General features: G+C 32.9%; 1 protein-coding gene across 2 annotated transcripts in view; it reads left to right on the top strand.

Moving 5' to 3' along the window:
* LOC123671254 overlaps positions 1 to 16,451 on the top strand; it is a 64,892-nt gene that overhangs the window by 19,624 nt on the left and 28,817 nt on the right. Inside the window, exons 3-9 of one of the 2 annotated variants that reach the window (XM_045604999.1) lie at positions 2,987 to 3,623; positions 5,689 to 5,957; positions 6,575 to 6,882; positions 7,904 to 8,082; positions 8,139 to 8,392; positions 8,452 to 8,694; positions 8,753 to 8,837. In XM_045604999.1, the coding sequence (XP_045460955.1) occupies positions 2,987 to 3,623; positions 5,689 to 5,957; positions 6,575 to 6,882; positions 7,904 to 8,082; positions 8,139 to 8,392; positions 8,452 to 8,694; positions 8,753 to 8,837 (1,975 nt within the window). Of the gene's footprint in view, positions 1 to 2,986; positions 3,624 to 5,688; positions 5,958 to 6,165; positions 6,476 to 6,574; positions 6,883 to 7,903; positions 8,083 to 8,138; positions 8,393 to 8,451; positions 8,695 to 8,752; positions 8,838 to 16,451 lie in introns of those variants that run through there. The other variant, XM_045605000.1, reaches the window with a different exon arrangement.

Here is a 16,451-nt window from a genome sequence, read left to right as displayed (position 1 = left end):
CTCTTCAGCAAGCCAAAATTATGCTTCAACTGTTTTTTTTTCCTTTCGAAAAGCAAGATTTTATCAGCATACGAATTTCTTCTTTTTTTTTTTTTCATTTTTTTTTTCAAATAACAAAAGTAACTACACTCACAACGCAATATCTCACAAACTAATGGTCGGACTGCTGTCAAATTTTGACACTTATCGTTTGAAGGTTGGTACTAACTAAAAATCATATGGATTTAATACTAGCACCGCCATCTGTGCATCAGACCGGGGACTTTTCAATTGGCCTAATATGGATTGAAACCATTCCCCACTCGAAATTTGGGAAATACAGACCTTCTAACAAAATAATTGAGTGATATTTCACTGAAAAAAATAAATTATAATAGTATTAAGTTTTATCAACAGCACTGAAAAGCAACTGAGGACGCAAAAGTCAATGTTTTCATTAAAAAACTCACCTATTTCAAAAACGGTAAGATTTTTATCATGGAGATTTCTTCAAAGTTGTAGGGTACCCTTTTGATCTACGTTATCCTGAAATTTGACCTGTGGGACTCTCTGTGTATATATTTTACCCCATAATATTAAGGGAATATTATATCTGCAACATTTTCTTGTTTCGGGTCAATAATTGTAAATAATATCACTTATTATATCCTGATCCCTTTTATTTTCGGACGATACTCCTGCATATCTTAAAGTTCACTTCCAATGATAACCTAAAGTCAAAAGGTTGTATTTAGGATCAGATTTGTTTGTGGATACGAAACCACTGGGGTCGACCCCTAAAGAAAATAAAGTGATAAGATTGCCTGATTCATAAAGGCGACGGGTTAGAAAATATTCTTTCTGGCTTCATTCGCATATATCTTTGTTGATTTTCAATTGCTAAAAGTTATTAAATGTTGTTAGTAAATCGCAATAAGTATTGATGACCTTATTCGTCTAAATATCCTAAGTTTTATCATATTTGGGTTACTAGTATTACGAAACAATTAATGTTTCAAAGTGGAACTTCAAATACACTAACTGACAAAGAAACTGCAATACTCAAAGAAGCTGTTTAAATTTTAAAAGAATTGTGAAACATTGATAGTATACCAAGGAGTAAATGATTGAAACAATTTTTGTTACTTAAATGTTGTAGTCGTTTTTTGCGAGTTTTTTAAATTTTATAACAAACCAGTTCTTCGAGGAGATCCAAAGTAGATGTTCAGTTGTTAAAATGCCTAGAGCAAGTGTACGCGGAATTTACCGCCAGCTAAGTGAATTTGAAAGAGGTCGAATTATTGTTCTACGGGAGGCGGGGTTGTCATTTCGAGAAATCGCTAACCGTACGAACAGAAATCCAACTACTGTTATGAGATATTGTCAAGCGTGGTTTGATAATGCCATGGCCGTCCAGATCTTCCGCCCATAGAGCATGTTTAGGAGATCATGGGTAGAAGGCTTGTAAATTTACCCCAGCCCCTTTGGTGGCTCTGTGACTTGAAGTACAGGTAGCTTGGAATATTATCCCTCAAGAAGAAATAGACCATATTATTGCATCAATGCCGAGACGTGTTTGGGAGTGTATAGATAATCGCGGTGGACAAACACATTATTAACATTTTAAAAAAAAAAATGTAAACCCTTCGTTTTTTCCCCTAAATTTCAATCATTTACTTCTTGCTATACTATCTATGTTTTACCAAAAAAAAATTTAAAATTCAAGAAGCTCCTTCTGGGTGTTGCAGTTTCTTTGTCAGTTAGTGTACATATCTACACTTATTTTTTTCAATCAAATGACAGTAAACATTTTTTGAACTATATACATTACTTTTAGAAGTGATTCTACAAGAGCTGATCATGGCATACTTCAAGATATAGGTCTGCATCCACTTGCAAACAATTATTACTATTATTGAAACAGCCAGAATTTTCAAGTATCTTTATTCTAGAGTCTCAGTAGTTGAAGTAGTCCAACAGTAATGATTTTACTGAATTTATGAAAGAAAATATGTTGTTGGTTTGTGAACTTTCTTTTGGAAGTTTTCATTCGAACTTCTATCATAGCTGAATTCTAATATGGTGGAACCCTATTTCTTTACAACAATAAACTATTGGGTTTCACTTCAAATACCACTAAAAATGAAAATGATTCGAAATTATGTTAATAACATGACGGTATTAAAGAAGAAATAAGAAATTTGACATATGCATTGCAAGTTTGTACATAAAAGAATGAACTGAGTATAAAAAATCATTATCATTATTATTTTGAGTTCAACTTTATAGTTTAACAATATGTGACATCCTAAGGTTCTGTACCAATTCTTTGTTCTGTCAAATAGCGAGAGTATCTTTTTTAGGTTTTTTTTTCTTAAGCTACTGCAAAGGTAATAACAATCCCTTATGGCCAATATAGTGACTTCCTTCTTTCCCAAATCCTTAGTGTGTGTTGTTTTCAGAGTAAGAAATTTATTATTTTATTATATTACTTCTGATTAAATTATTAGCTCACCAAAGAGCTCTCCTTGTCTATCAGAGTAGATCTATGTGTTATTTCTGAAAATCTATTGAACTAGTTCTTACCTCCCCCTTCTTTTTTGCTTTTCAGTCAATTCATATTGTATTCTCCATAACTTATCGACTATAAAATGAACTTTGATTTGGAAATTAAAATGAAAAGAGCAACTGCAATAAAACAGCAAATGACTCCAAAAAACTAAATAAATGCAACACAATTATCTTTTTGCAATTGCACAATATTATGAATCAAATCAGGTTTTCAAAATTACTAATTGAATTCTTCAATCTCTCCCTGAATAATGGATCAGTTATATGAATTCTTGATAAGCCAATATCTATCTGCCTTCACTATTTACTGTAATGAAGAATAATAAATGTTGATATTTTCAGACATCTTTGTATGTAAAGTTTGCATTCTCATTCAAATTTTCCTTAGTTATATCCAAAAAAATATCAAAAGCTTTAATAATTTAATTTTTTTCAGGTTACTAACCATGATCGGATAGCTGAAGATCCAGTATCCTTAGACTCTGCGTTAGACCTTACCCATTCCCAACTGCAGGTCATCCCAACGCCACCACAGCCAACACAGTGTGTTTCGGTGCCAATATACCATAGTCAAAATTCAAATTCATCAACTGGAACAGACATTTTAGATCTGAGTATGCCAGACAAAAACTCGGTAACCGAAGTTTGTTATGTTTGCGGAGACGAATTCAAAAGAGGTAGTTTGGATATGATTGCATCCAAACAACAAATTGAAGCAATCAACCAACCTTTTTTTCCAAGTCTGATAGAGCACCCTAGGCCTAGCAGATCCCGACCAATAGATTCAGCAGGAAAAGTGCAAGCTTGTGTGGATTGTCAACAGTACTTGCTGAAACAGTGGCAAGCTTTTCAGGCACAGGGAGTTCCCCATGCGGAGAGAAAGTATATACTTAGGAAAAGGGTCTCGTCGAATATAGATACGACTACGTTTGTTTGTTACACCTGTGCCTTGGAGTACCCTTCTAGTAGTATAAGACTTTTCTATTGTCGACCTAACTCGGACAACGAACCATACTTCCCGTTCATTGCTACTATACCTGCTCCCCCTGGTGCAAGTCCAATAAGTCCACAAGGTACATTTTAATATTCAAATTATACATCTTCTCATTTTTCTTCCATTTGAAAAAAATATATATCAGGAATATGCAAAGCGCATATTCCTGATAAATATATTTTTCAAATTGGAATGAAATATTATATAATTTTGTTGAAAAATTGCCAGGTAGTATTTCCTAAATATTTATGAGAGATCATACTATTCTCAACGATAAAAACTACATGGTAATCAATACCTTGATTTATACTTGTTATTAGGGTTTGGCACTTAAGATCTTTTCTGCCGGGTCCTATAATAGCTGAATACTTAATCACAGATTCATAAATGAAAAAATAGTCTACAACTCTCAATGAAGGCATTTAGCCTAGTCATTCTTGAATTGGAACTAATTTTATTATCTTTCAATTACTAATCCAAAAACCTTGAATATGTGGTGTTCGTTTTTAACGAACTACAAGGATCCTACAGAATGGATATTGCTATAAGCGAAGTTCGTGATAAAGAATAAATGATAATACCTAACCAGAATAAAATGATCATATCGAGCCTTACATATATGTATACGATTTTCAAGTACGTGATTAAATAATTCATTTATATTTTTACTTAGATACATTAATAATCTTGATTTTTGAAAGAATTAGTACAACAACAATGACTAAGGCTCTTGAGAACCAAAGTGACCAAAGATAAATAAGAATATCGGACTGGCAGAGATCTAGATTAACGGTTAACTATAGGAAAAGGTGCTGTCATTGAAGGTGACTAAAGATAGACCGCTTTCGTTCCTTTTGAAGTTGATCAGTATCACACAACCCAACATCGATAACAACCTAATGAAAATAAAGGCTATTAGGCAATTACGTGAATTATTAATTAAAAACTTAATATGAGTAGATGCGACACGCCGCTGGTGGGAAAAAAATGTCCGCAGATATCTAGTTTGTGGTCGCCTAGAGTCGTACCAGCGAATTCAACGCTAATGCTATTGCTGACTTTCAATTTAATAGACTTTTCATTTGGTTGTCATAGATGTTGGTTTGTCAGATAATGATGAGCAAAAAGTGCTTCATAATAAAATATCTAGCCTTACTTTATTTGAAACATCTTTCATGACAATGTATGATGAAAGCTATTTTGAGATAGCATGTTCACAAAAAATTTGAATTGTTACTATGAATGTGCCACCTAAAATGATTTTTGAAGATTATTAAAAAAAAAATTGTTTGTGATAGGGAACATTTTTTAGGAGAATAATACTGCCTTCTCGCGTTAATCATTAATAAAACCAATAAATTTACTGATCGTGCATATCAACAATGGGACTACTGGCATAAAGGGGTTCAAGTGATATAATAATAATCACGTTTATTCCTTCCTCTTTTAGAAGGAGCATTGCCTGTTGAATTACAGTTTATTTTCCTCATGTTTGTTTCCTGGGATGTAGATTACCAGTTGTCTCGCCATCGTTTTGGTGGTTGACCCGATGATTTTTTTTGTGAGGTATGTTTGTCTCTTGCAATCTGGACTCATTCTGTCGATGTGCTGGTTCTCTCCCTTAACATATAATAAACGTAACTTCTCTGCGAATATTCCAGTATTCTTTTTTTGTATTCTTCAGAAACACATCTGTGCTCAAGCCCAGTGGTCTATATCTAATGATATGTATGTACTTATTCAGGTGCAAGTATATCCTAACAAATTTAAAATGAGTAAAATTTATTAGCTTATACACATGATGCAAGTTGGATTTGATGAATACTGCTATACTGTTCGAAATGATATGCTAGAATATTTTATGAACTCAAATATACTAGATTTCGGCAAGATCAATGCACGGCAAGAAATCGCACATACAATTCAAAAATTCAAAGTTTGAGAATATCTTGACAATCAATTGTTGATTTCATAGTAAAATTTGGAAAAAAACTCAGCCTGGCAAATATGGTGGAAAACGTCATTTATTACTAAGGTGAAAACACCATATTCACATTTCACTATGTATATTCTAAAAATTATTAATTATTTTTGCACCAAGTTCTTATTGCAAATATATGTAATAAATATGGAATGTTTTTCAGGTATGGTACAAATCTGTTCGGCTTGTTATGAAACTATTCCACTCAAGCACCAAGCTTATGGTGGACCAGGAGATGCCAATGCTGGGTCAACAGAAAACCATGTATCTGTCACTGAAGTGCAATATTTAAATAATTCTTCATCAAGACCTATCACTGCCAAATCTCCAGCAAATAGTGCAGGTTCAGATATTAGGTACAAGCCTTACAGCATTTCTCCTGCCATTGTAACAAGTAAAAAAAAGCAAGCAGCTATAGAAAATAGACAACGAGTAAGTCCCAACTTCCTAAACAGTTACATAATTAATTTCTCAAACAGAAACAAGCCAGGGATATTTCATATTATATCTCATTATTTTATTTCTATGGCTTCACTAAATAATATTAATTAATTAATGTGATTTTGATGATGGAATTGAAATGCACAGAAATCAAAAATATTTCAGTCAATCAAAATTATTTGTCAAAAGTAATCTTTTGCCCTCTTTTTGAAGTAATGTAATGTAAAATTCATTAAATGACTGATTTGAACGATTTTTATAAACGAACCATTTGGTGCGGAAATATACCCCCAGATGCAACGGAGGAATTGATTTATGAGTTGTTTCTGCAAGCAGCTCCATTGGAAAGAGTTAATATTCCTTCTGATAGCAAAGGGGGTAAACTTAATTATGCCTTCATCACTTGTAAACATGAATTGTCTGTTCCCTATGTTATACAGTTGTTGGATGGAACAGTCCTGTTCAACAGAAAACTAAGAGTTAGGGAAAGAAATAGAAATTCTAATGAGGTTTGAAATTATTCACTAACAAAATTTATCTATTTTTATAGTAATTTTTTAATGAACTTATTAATAAAATAAAATAATAAGTGTAATTGTTACTTATAGATGGGATTAGCAAGTAGAACAACTTCACCCATTACCGATGTAAATGGCCAAAGTAGTGGACAGAGTTACAGGTGCTATATTTGTTCTGGTCTCTATCCACGAACTCAGATGGAATGGCTTAGTACTTCTCCTGAAGGTATGAACTCTCATGCTATGCACTTTCCATGTTTGAGTGGTATGGCTAGAACATCAGAAAACAGTTGTAAGGATTCTCATGGTAGGGTATTAAGCTGTACAAAATGTGTGAATCATTTGGCACAACAGTGGGAAAGTTTTGAAAGTGACAGAGTTCCATTGGAGAGGAGGAGGTATGTTTGTTCTGTTTTTATTTATAAAAAAATACTAGTATAACATATTATTTACATAAGTACTTCTATATATCATATAATGAGCTCAAATGAGACTATCAGTATAAACTATAGAAAACTACCTGTTTTAAAGAATACATTTTGAAATGATTTCTAATATTGGAAAAATCTAGTAAAAAATAAGAAAATGCAACACTTCGGTGTGTCGTATGCATAGATTTTAAAATTTGATTCTTATGTCTCTTTGCGCTCTTATTCTAGAAGAACAGCAAGCTATCACTTTCTCCATATTGATTTTTTCAGGTTATTAATATTTTTAACAAATTTGACAAAAATGCTTATAACTTTCAAATTTTGAGTTTGATTCATTGATGAAAAACTCAAAGTCAAGATCGATTTTGTTCAGCCGCCGTCTACACGATAATAATATGCTTGTGACTTGAAATTTTCAGGGTAGATTCCCAGTTCATAGTTCATGTTAAACACTACCACATTTTGTTTTCTCAATAATTGTAAAATACCCATTCGATCAAATTGACATTTAGATATCAGTTTCAATTAAGTTTTTCTGATCTGAAAAGCCTTTGAACCACAGAGTACCTTTAGGAGAACAAAGTGATTAGTTCGAATTATTCCGGTTATTTGTAGGGAGGGGTGCAATATAAAAATTCTCGATTTTGTCTTTAAATTGATCACATGCTGAATTAATTTTTTCTTTATTTAAAATGAAATATGTTTGCATATAATGATAAAAATCGTTGTGTTTTCCTTTCTTATACATAATTTCCTAGATTTGTTTGTTATAACTGGAAAACCAAAATGTTTTATTTCACACCCTGGAATATTAATTCCTAATAATTGAAAGTTCGCTATAAGCAGACAGTACAGCATAATATGTAAATAGTCTGAATAAAAATTCATCAGTGTTTCAGATGTTATTCAAAACATATTATGTGTTGATTAGGTAGCATAGCTTCATCATCCCAATAATTTTGTAGGTATAACTTGATTTTTTTTTCAGGTATGATGTACCTCTTCCAGAAACAACATCAAATGGCGATCGGGGTATACCAACGCCACCTAGCACTAATAGTGAACGAACAGTAACGAGCAATCCTGGGGCAAGTAGTATTTATTGTTTTCTCTGTGGACTACATTCGGAATTTGTTTTGGCCAGAGTTTTGTACAGTAAACCCCAGGGTAGGATCCAGTTTTGTTATACCAATTTTCGTAAATTTTATCATTTAATTTTTCAGGGCGAAATGCCCCATATTTCCCTGCTTTGTTGAGTCATCATAGCCCACCAAATGCCGAACAGTTGAGGGAAGACGGATCGGCATTGGTTTGTACATTTTGTTATCACAGTTTAGTAAGTCAGTGGCGGCGATATGAAGCTCAAGGTGGAGCTGCCCCCCATGCTGAGAGGAGAGAATATAATACTAGGGATTATTGTTGTTATGTGTGCGGAGTCACTACTTATAGGAAAAGAGTTAGAGCCCTTTTGATAAAGGTAATTTCTTCCAGTTCAATGGAATAACCATACTTATTGTTGGAATCATTATTTCACAGGACTTTCCCTTTCTACGATTTCATCCTCAACCTGAGTTTTCTTTGTTATTGGAGAATGGGGATTATGCTGTGGTATGTTTAGACTGTTATGAAACTCTTAGGACACAAAGTTTAGAGTATGAACGATGGGGTCTTCCTTTAGACAAAAGACAATATAATTGGATATTGCAACCTCCTCCTCCAGAAGATAGTCCAGAGGCTGCTGTTGCTAGACTACCAAGTGGCCAAAGGAGTGATAAAGTGGTGGGTTCTAACTATTAATATTGAGTTTTAAACTGAAAGTATATTGTAATTATTGCAGGTTCCTACAACATTTATAGCTAAGCCTTCTAAAAAGAGTTCCCCTAAAATATCGGAAAAAAAAGTGGCGAAATCAGATCCAAATGGTGAGTGATTTAAAATATGTTCTATGAATAAGATCGATATCCATTCGCTTCTCTTACTTAAATTACTGTTTGTAAAAACTTTCACAATTGGTATGTGGTCATATGTTGGGGAAGTATAGCATTTCCTAAGGGGTGTTGCCAGTTGGAAATATGAAAATTGTTTGAAAGGCGAAAGACAATAAATACAATAATAAAATACGAGGAGTATCAAAAGAAAGTTCATATTTGTTTATATTATTACGAGAACGCAACGTTTTGAAGGGGCGTGGAGATACAATCGGTAGCCTGGCTCTTAAGTATTTATTCGCTGTATCAGAGGGGCATTTTACAGAAATTGGTTGCCATTTTTTGAAAGTTAAATTTTAATGGAATCTTACCATAGGATGAGGGATGGGTTAACTATTTACCTTATAACCTCACTTTTTTCGAATTTGCATAGATAAACATAGAAATTATAATGATATTTTATATCGTTTATTGATTTCATTTGCTTCAATTTTTTTTTGCCTTTATATTGAAAAAATTAAATGAAACACTTTTTTGAGATAATAATGAATTGTATGATGTCAATGCTTTCAGCGATGGGGAAGAAGAAATTCTGCGTCATTAGGTCTAAAGATATCATTTCCAAATTCAACGAGTTTGATTGATTTTATTGTATACAGGATCAGAGTATATGACTGAATCAAGAAATAATTTTCTCTATTTCCGGATCGTAATGAGTTCATTACAGTTCTAAAAACAGTGCTGTAACAAACTCATTGAACTCATTCGTGTTGGAATAGTATCCCATTCTGCAACTTGTTTTATAATATACTACTGTTGCACTGTTGAATATAACTAAATTACCACTAATGAAACTATAAACATAAATGGGTATAAATCTTCTTCTTCTAAAAGGGAAAAAAATTAAAAATAGCCATCTCAATCATGTTTTATATGATCTAATTTAGCATTCGGCAGCAATAGCTCTTTTTTCAAGATGTCCATCTTCACTTCATCTTTCTCTAAGAATTTTCGCCTTTACAATCTTATAAAGTCTAGTTTTTCCACCATGAGGGTAGTACTCAGTGAATTAACTTTTTTTCTGGTATTTTCTCATATTTCTCCTTTTCAATTTTTTTTAATGTGAATGTTTTCTCAAATCAGTGTCACTGAATTATGTCCAATTTTGAGTCATCTAATTATCATCTCTGTTTGCGCTTGATTTATCCTCGGGTTTATCTTTAATTGGAAATTGTGTCCACTTTTTGTTTTGATCTTGTTCACCATAATAATATGGATTGCTTAGACTCTTTAGTCGTTCCCCTAGTTCTTTCACTATCACTTCAACACTATTTTCAGGAGGTAAAAAATAAGATCCTCCACCTGTCTTTGTAATGTTTTTTTCCTCTGAATATTTTTGTTTTGTCCTCTTCTTAATATTGTTAAATTTTTTCCTCAAATTTTTAACAAATGCTTCATATCGGTCAAATTGACAAACAATTGCTCTTCCCTGTGTAAGATTCGCCGATCTTAGCATCTTACAGAAACTTCCACTTTGCTGCAAGAAATATATTTGTAAATACCATTCAACAAATACATATATTGAAAAATTTAATGCTCACATCATTAATCTCTCCATATAATAATAAATAGCTAAAAACTCTCATTTTTGTGTATATATAGCTGAAATTGTATTTCAAAATTCAACACTTTGCAATGTAACCCTGATGAAGCCGCTTAGACGGCGAAACAATTGTCGTAAATAATTAAAATCTGTGGAAAGTACTAAGTGTTTGCATTTATTTTTTACCAAATCAATATGATTTTCCACCGAGTAAGGACTGAATCAATTAAATAAAGTATTCTTCTAAAATTCACAAACAAAAATATCATAATATAAACAAATTTTAGGTTATGATTAGTTTTTTTTTTGGTGTTATACAGATTATATCCAGAAACTAACTGGAATTCTTGAATAATCTTATCCGAAAATAAATAATGTAATGTAATTGCTTCTCATATCATAGGAGACACTGATACTCAATTTCCAGAATGAAATCATGATAAACAACATTTTTTCATTTCAAACTGCTCTTTAATAATTCAAGATATACAATGAGATGATCTTGGGATCATCGCTTTCGAAAGTAAAGGGGAGTTCCGCCTTATCCGAGGCTGGAAATTTAGCTCATCAAGAATTCCCCTTGTATCTGTCATTTCTCATCCTCTCCCCCTTATTTTTATGTGAGCTTCTTAAAGTCGTTGAAAACATATAGGATGATTTTTCATCTCCATTGAAAATAAATATTGGGGAATAACAGAAAAATTCATGAGATGTTTATTGTGACATAATCTGTTGGTATTTGAAATATGTACATAATGTATATAATATACATACTTGAATTTCTGGACCTCAATTATGGACACTGGAAACTGCTTATTATAATTTGATCAGTCTCTGTGAGGTTCAGGGATACACTTCTATATTCTCCAAGCATTCAGTAAACTTTATTACCTTCATCAAGGATCTAAAATAAACAAAAAATGTAGTTGTAAAACATATATGATCAAAGAGACACGATAGCAGCATCGCGACTAATGCTGAGCCTAGTTTGGGATTCAATTGCTCAACGATTCACGCCATTTAAAACCCATATTGGTTGGTAACTTTTGTCAAGTAACATTTTATCACAAAGATAGAAGATACTAGTTTTTATGAGAATCTGCCCACAGGCGATTATTTAGTTGGGGCAACTAACAAATTCAAACACTATGCATCAGGCATCTCAATTGTTGCCGACAAAAATGGAACGCACATGTTCATTTCTGTATCTGCACACTGGCGATATAAAAAAGCTCAGTTTCTCAGTTGCAGTCTCGTCCTACCCGAATATTTTGTCAATATTCATCTTCGTTTTCTCGAACAAATCCCGCAAAAATGTGTAATTTCCTAATAAGGTGCCTAGAAACCCTGGTGTGCATTGATTCGATTTTGTTTTAGACTTTTTGATATAGTCCATATGTTACTTTGGCTAGAACTAAGATGCATAAAAAACCTATTGTGTCTTTTTATACCTGTAAAACTTTCATACAAAACGGGATATTTTTCAGGTTCATACCTACTTGATTTCGAGAGATCACGTCTATTTCAGATGACGCATGCATCGTTTACATTTGACATTTTTCTCGACTCGCGTGAACTTTGAGTATAGAACAATAATATTTTTTTCCTACAACTGCTATGAAAAGTAGCGTACTCTTCATAGCTTACTCAATTTCAAAACTATGTATTGCTCATACTGTGGGAAATATTATTCCCCACGGCACTTTGCCCACACCTCGCTTGTTAGACCAATGAAATTGGCCTTTGAGTCGTTTCTATGGAAACGCAATAAATTAGCACGTACTGTCAACGAAGGCCATTTTGATTTGAATCAAGTCCATTACTCGAATTATTGAAATTTGTGCAGTTGTAGGAAAAATATAGTGTGCAACATGTGGAGAAAAGTTGGACTTTCCCCACTTGTTGCACAATATACTATTCTCTATTTCAGTATCGTAATGAGTTCATTATAGTTCTGAAAACAGTGCTGTAATGAACTCATTACAGCATTGTTATCAGTTATATTTTTCGTTTTGTTGTTGTCTACACAGACTTCCAATCCTGTCAAAATTCAATACACATCAATTGTCAATACGATATAATTTGAATTAAGTGAAATGATTATAGCATTATTCACAAATTCTCTTAATTCTTGTGGTGTTAAATCGATTTCTTCAGACATAATTCACGAATTTAATGCGTAATTGTAAATTATTTAGAATTCGAAACGTACGATTCATATTCAAATTCCGTAATCTGTCAATTTTCGTAACAGTCACACCAACTGCCAAGATGCAATACAAAAGTCACTAGGATATATAATCTGAATTTTTCATTAAATTTCTTCAATATTTCACAAAAATTGTTTGAAATAGGGAAAATATCGTCTAATTCTAATACTCGTTGCAGAAGGCAATTCCAACACTCTTGTCTTTTATAGTCTGTCATAATATTCCATTCATTTCATTAAAAATTTGATAGGAACTGAATTGTAATTTATTGAGAAAGTTTGCTGTGTCTAAAATCAGTATTTCATTTTTAAACGGCGCCAGGCAGATAGCGGGAATTCGAAAATTTTTGAAGAGTATCTTACAGAACTCTGGTTAAGCTGAACACCAAAGCAACAAGTGGATATCTTAAAAAATCTGAAACAAAATCGAATTACTGCACACACCAGGTTTTCTATGCATATTAACTAGGTACTCAACAGAGTCCTGTAAAGTGGCGGTCTTCAGAATTGTTCAAATTCCCGCTACCTGTCTATCGGCGTTTGAAAATGAAATAATGATTTGCGAAACTGCAAACTTTCACAAGAAATTACAATTCAGTTCATATCGAATTTATAATGAAATTATTGGAATATAATATGACAGACGGCTATTGGTCTATTCAGAGTATAGAATAATGTCACGAGCATAGAATATAAAATATTAGGAGAGTCGAGAATTGCGAGAAATGTCAAATATAAACGACGTATGCGCCATCTGAAACTCTAGTGATCTCTGAAAATCAAGTAGGCATGAATCTGCTAAATCTCCCTTTTGGTCTGAAAGTTTTACAGGTATAAGTAGACTTATAGACACCAGGGTATCTAGGCATCTTATTTCCTAAACATTTTGATGTTTCTCATAAATCTGTGTTCCCTTTTACCATCCATCGATGGCTTTCAGAGTAGATATGTAAGATGGAATATCGATATAGGTCGATATCGATGTTTTTTTTAAATGGGAACACTAGATTTCTGTGCCATTTTTTGAAAGCTTGATTTTTCCTGTTTTTAAAAATTTATATGTAACATCGTATGGTTTGTATCAATATGAATAATACAAAATGATCAAAACCTTTTTTTTTAACTACTAGTCCCAATATTTCTATGGTTTCAACTGTTGATGAGCACAGAAAAATAGAGCTTCCTATAACAAGTGCAGTGTCCTTCCGTCAATCTGATTATTTCTATGCTTACTTATTTCTACAAAATTAGAATCTAGATATATTTTATATATTTTTCATTTCAAAATGGATTCGGAAATAACGAAAGGTTCCACATGATCCATTGATTCAATAGAGAATTTTTTTTTTTTGTAGAAATTGCTAAGAAGCATAGAAATAATCAGATTGACTGAAGGGCACTACTCTTGTTACAGAAAGCTCTATTTTTCTTTGCTCATCAACAGTTGAAACCATAGAAATATGGGCCTCTTAGATAAAAAAAGTTTTTGACCATTTTCTATTATTTATATTGATACAAACTATAAGATGTTATATATTTTTGAAATCAGGAAAAATTAAGCTTTCAAAAAATGGAACAGAAATCTAGTGTTTCCATTTGAAAAAAACATAACTTTGGGTCATAGCTTCGTAATTAAAACCTCTGTTAAAAAGACGAGCATTCCACTGGATTCTACGTGAAAAAGTGCTATGTATGATGTTTTAATTTCAGAGCTCTATCATCACTATTAGCGGTGATATAAATGTTTTTCGATATCGCCATTTTTCCAATCTTCACTCATGACTCGAAAACAAAAGAAGGTGGCCAAAAATGAATACTAGTCTTGTTGGTTTCTCAGAAAAAGAGAACGAAAATGGGGTATCAGATTTTCTCTATCTCCTCTGGTTTAAAAGTTGTAGTGCTAAAACAACGAAATTCGCCCACCCCGTTCCTTCTATATTCTTCCCGATGATTCATGTTTTGAGAATCCATGAAAAATTGTCCGCGAATGAGCGGAATAAAACAAAAAACCGAGAATATTCCTCGTGAAATTCTGTCATCAGATGCTCCTTCTCAGATATGCCACCCCCTACGTTATTCTCCATTTTCTAGCCCATAGATCACGGTTCCCATTCGGATCGGCTTCCCATCAACTTAAGGTGTTTGCTAATTACTTCCGCATCACTTTAAAGTGATGCGGATAACCAAAAATGTCCCGTCTCTCGTTCCTTCTCGCCCTCCTGTCCTGCCCGCCCCTCGCGTCGCCCCCTCTGCGGATATCGTAGTCGATAGTTTCATCTTCAGGGGGGGAAGGCGTAACGTCGTTCTCTTCTTCCGAGCACGTCCTTTACATACGTTTCACCCCGCTCGTTTCACAACTTCGCTCTGAGGGTTGGCCTTTCCGATTTGGGGGCTTCGCGGTGGTGCGAGGGCGGTGGACGGAAGGAAGTGCAACGACAGGGTCGGCTCTGCGAAAGAGGTCGTCGAGATCGTGAAGGATTTTTTTTTTTTAAGAAATTATAACAGTCATTTATTTGATCTGGTAACGTCGACTTCTATTGAATGCAGTAATGAGAAATATACAGGGTGTTTTAAAATTCGGCATGATTATTTCTAGGATTTATTTTTCAGGTCAAAATAAAATTTTCTTCTATCCGCAAATGCTTTATCTACATAGAGTTAAAGTTTCAAATTCTTGACCTATTTATTACTTATTAACTCCTTCAAATTTTTGATGATGCCGAGTAATGGACTAGTTTTCATTTTTTTGTTAAGGATTTATTCTAAAAATTTAAGTAAAATGAAACAAAAATGTGGAAGAATCATTGAAATATCTCTAGAAATGAGAAAGTTATGGGATTTTGAAGTTGCGCTTGAAAGAATAATTTCATAGTACATGTAAGTGGCGTGACGTCACACCCTAGACGACTGGTATTCGCAGAGTGCTTACGAATTCATTGGTGTACAATCACTTATGCCGTTCGTGTCGTGTTTTGTTCGTTACACGATGGCTGAAATAACTTACTATATACATATACATATATATATATATATATATATATATATATATATATATATATATATATATATATATATATATATATATATATATATATATATATATATATATATATATATATATATATATATATATATATATATATATATATATCGGGTGTCCCAAGGTGAGTGGCCTATTAGATTATTATGGAAACTATTGATGGTAAAGATTTCAAATTTTGTGGATAGATATTTGGCCATGTAAGGTACATTTTTAAAATAATTTCACATTTCCAGTGTTGCCGGATGTACGACAATTTGGCAACAACTTTGTTATTTTGAATGGGACATCCGGTATTTCTATTTTTTTTATGATACTCCATAAAATATTGAATCTATTCACTCTTACTTTTCCATCCCTATCTTCGACGGTTTTTGAGTTATTAATTATTTTTCGAAATTTTAGATCAAATTGGCGTATTACGAAAATGACTCTAGTTCGCTCAATATTTGAGATTTGAGTCAGAAATTTTGCAAGTCGTTAAATATTGATCTGATTTGTGTCACTGCTTCTGAATTATGGTTGTCAATAATACAGGACGGACCAAAAAAAATCATCATTTGCCAAGTCACAAAATTGTAAAAAAGTCTGCGTAAGTGAATAGAAGAATTGTAGAATGTGTTGAACTGATTCCAAAAATTGAAAAATATACTAGGGGTCTAATTTGAAAAAATAGACTTTTTTACAATTTTGTAACTTGGCAATTGATGATTTTTTTTGGTGCGTCCTGTATTATTGACAACCATAATTCAAAAA

This window comes from Harmonia axyridis, chromosome 1, assembly GCF_914767665.1.
Source record: "Harmonia axyridis chromosome 1, icHarAxyr1.1, whole genome shotgun sequence".
NCBI classification, from domain to species: Eukaryota; Metazoa; Arthropoda; class Insecta; order Coleoptera; family Coccinellidae; genus Harmonia; species Harmonia axyridis.
The sequence above is the reverse complement of the archived record's forward strand: the minus strand, read 5'-3'. Positions and strand labels throughout refer to the sequence as shown.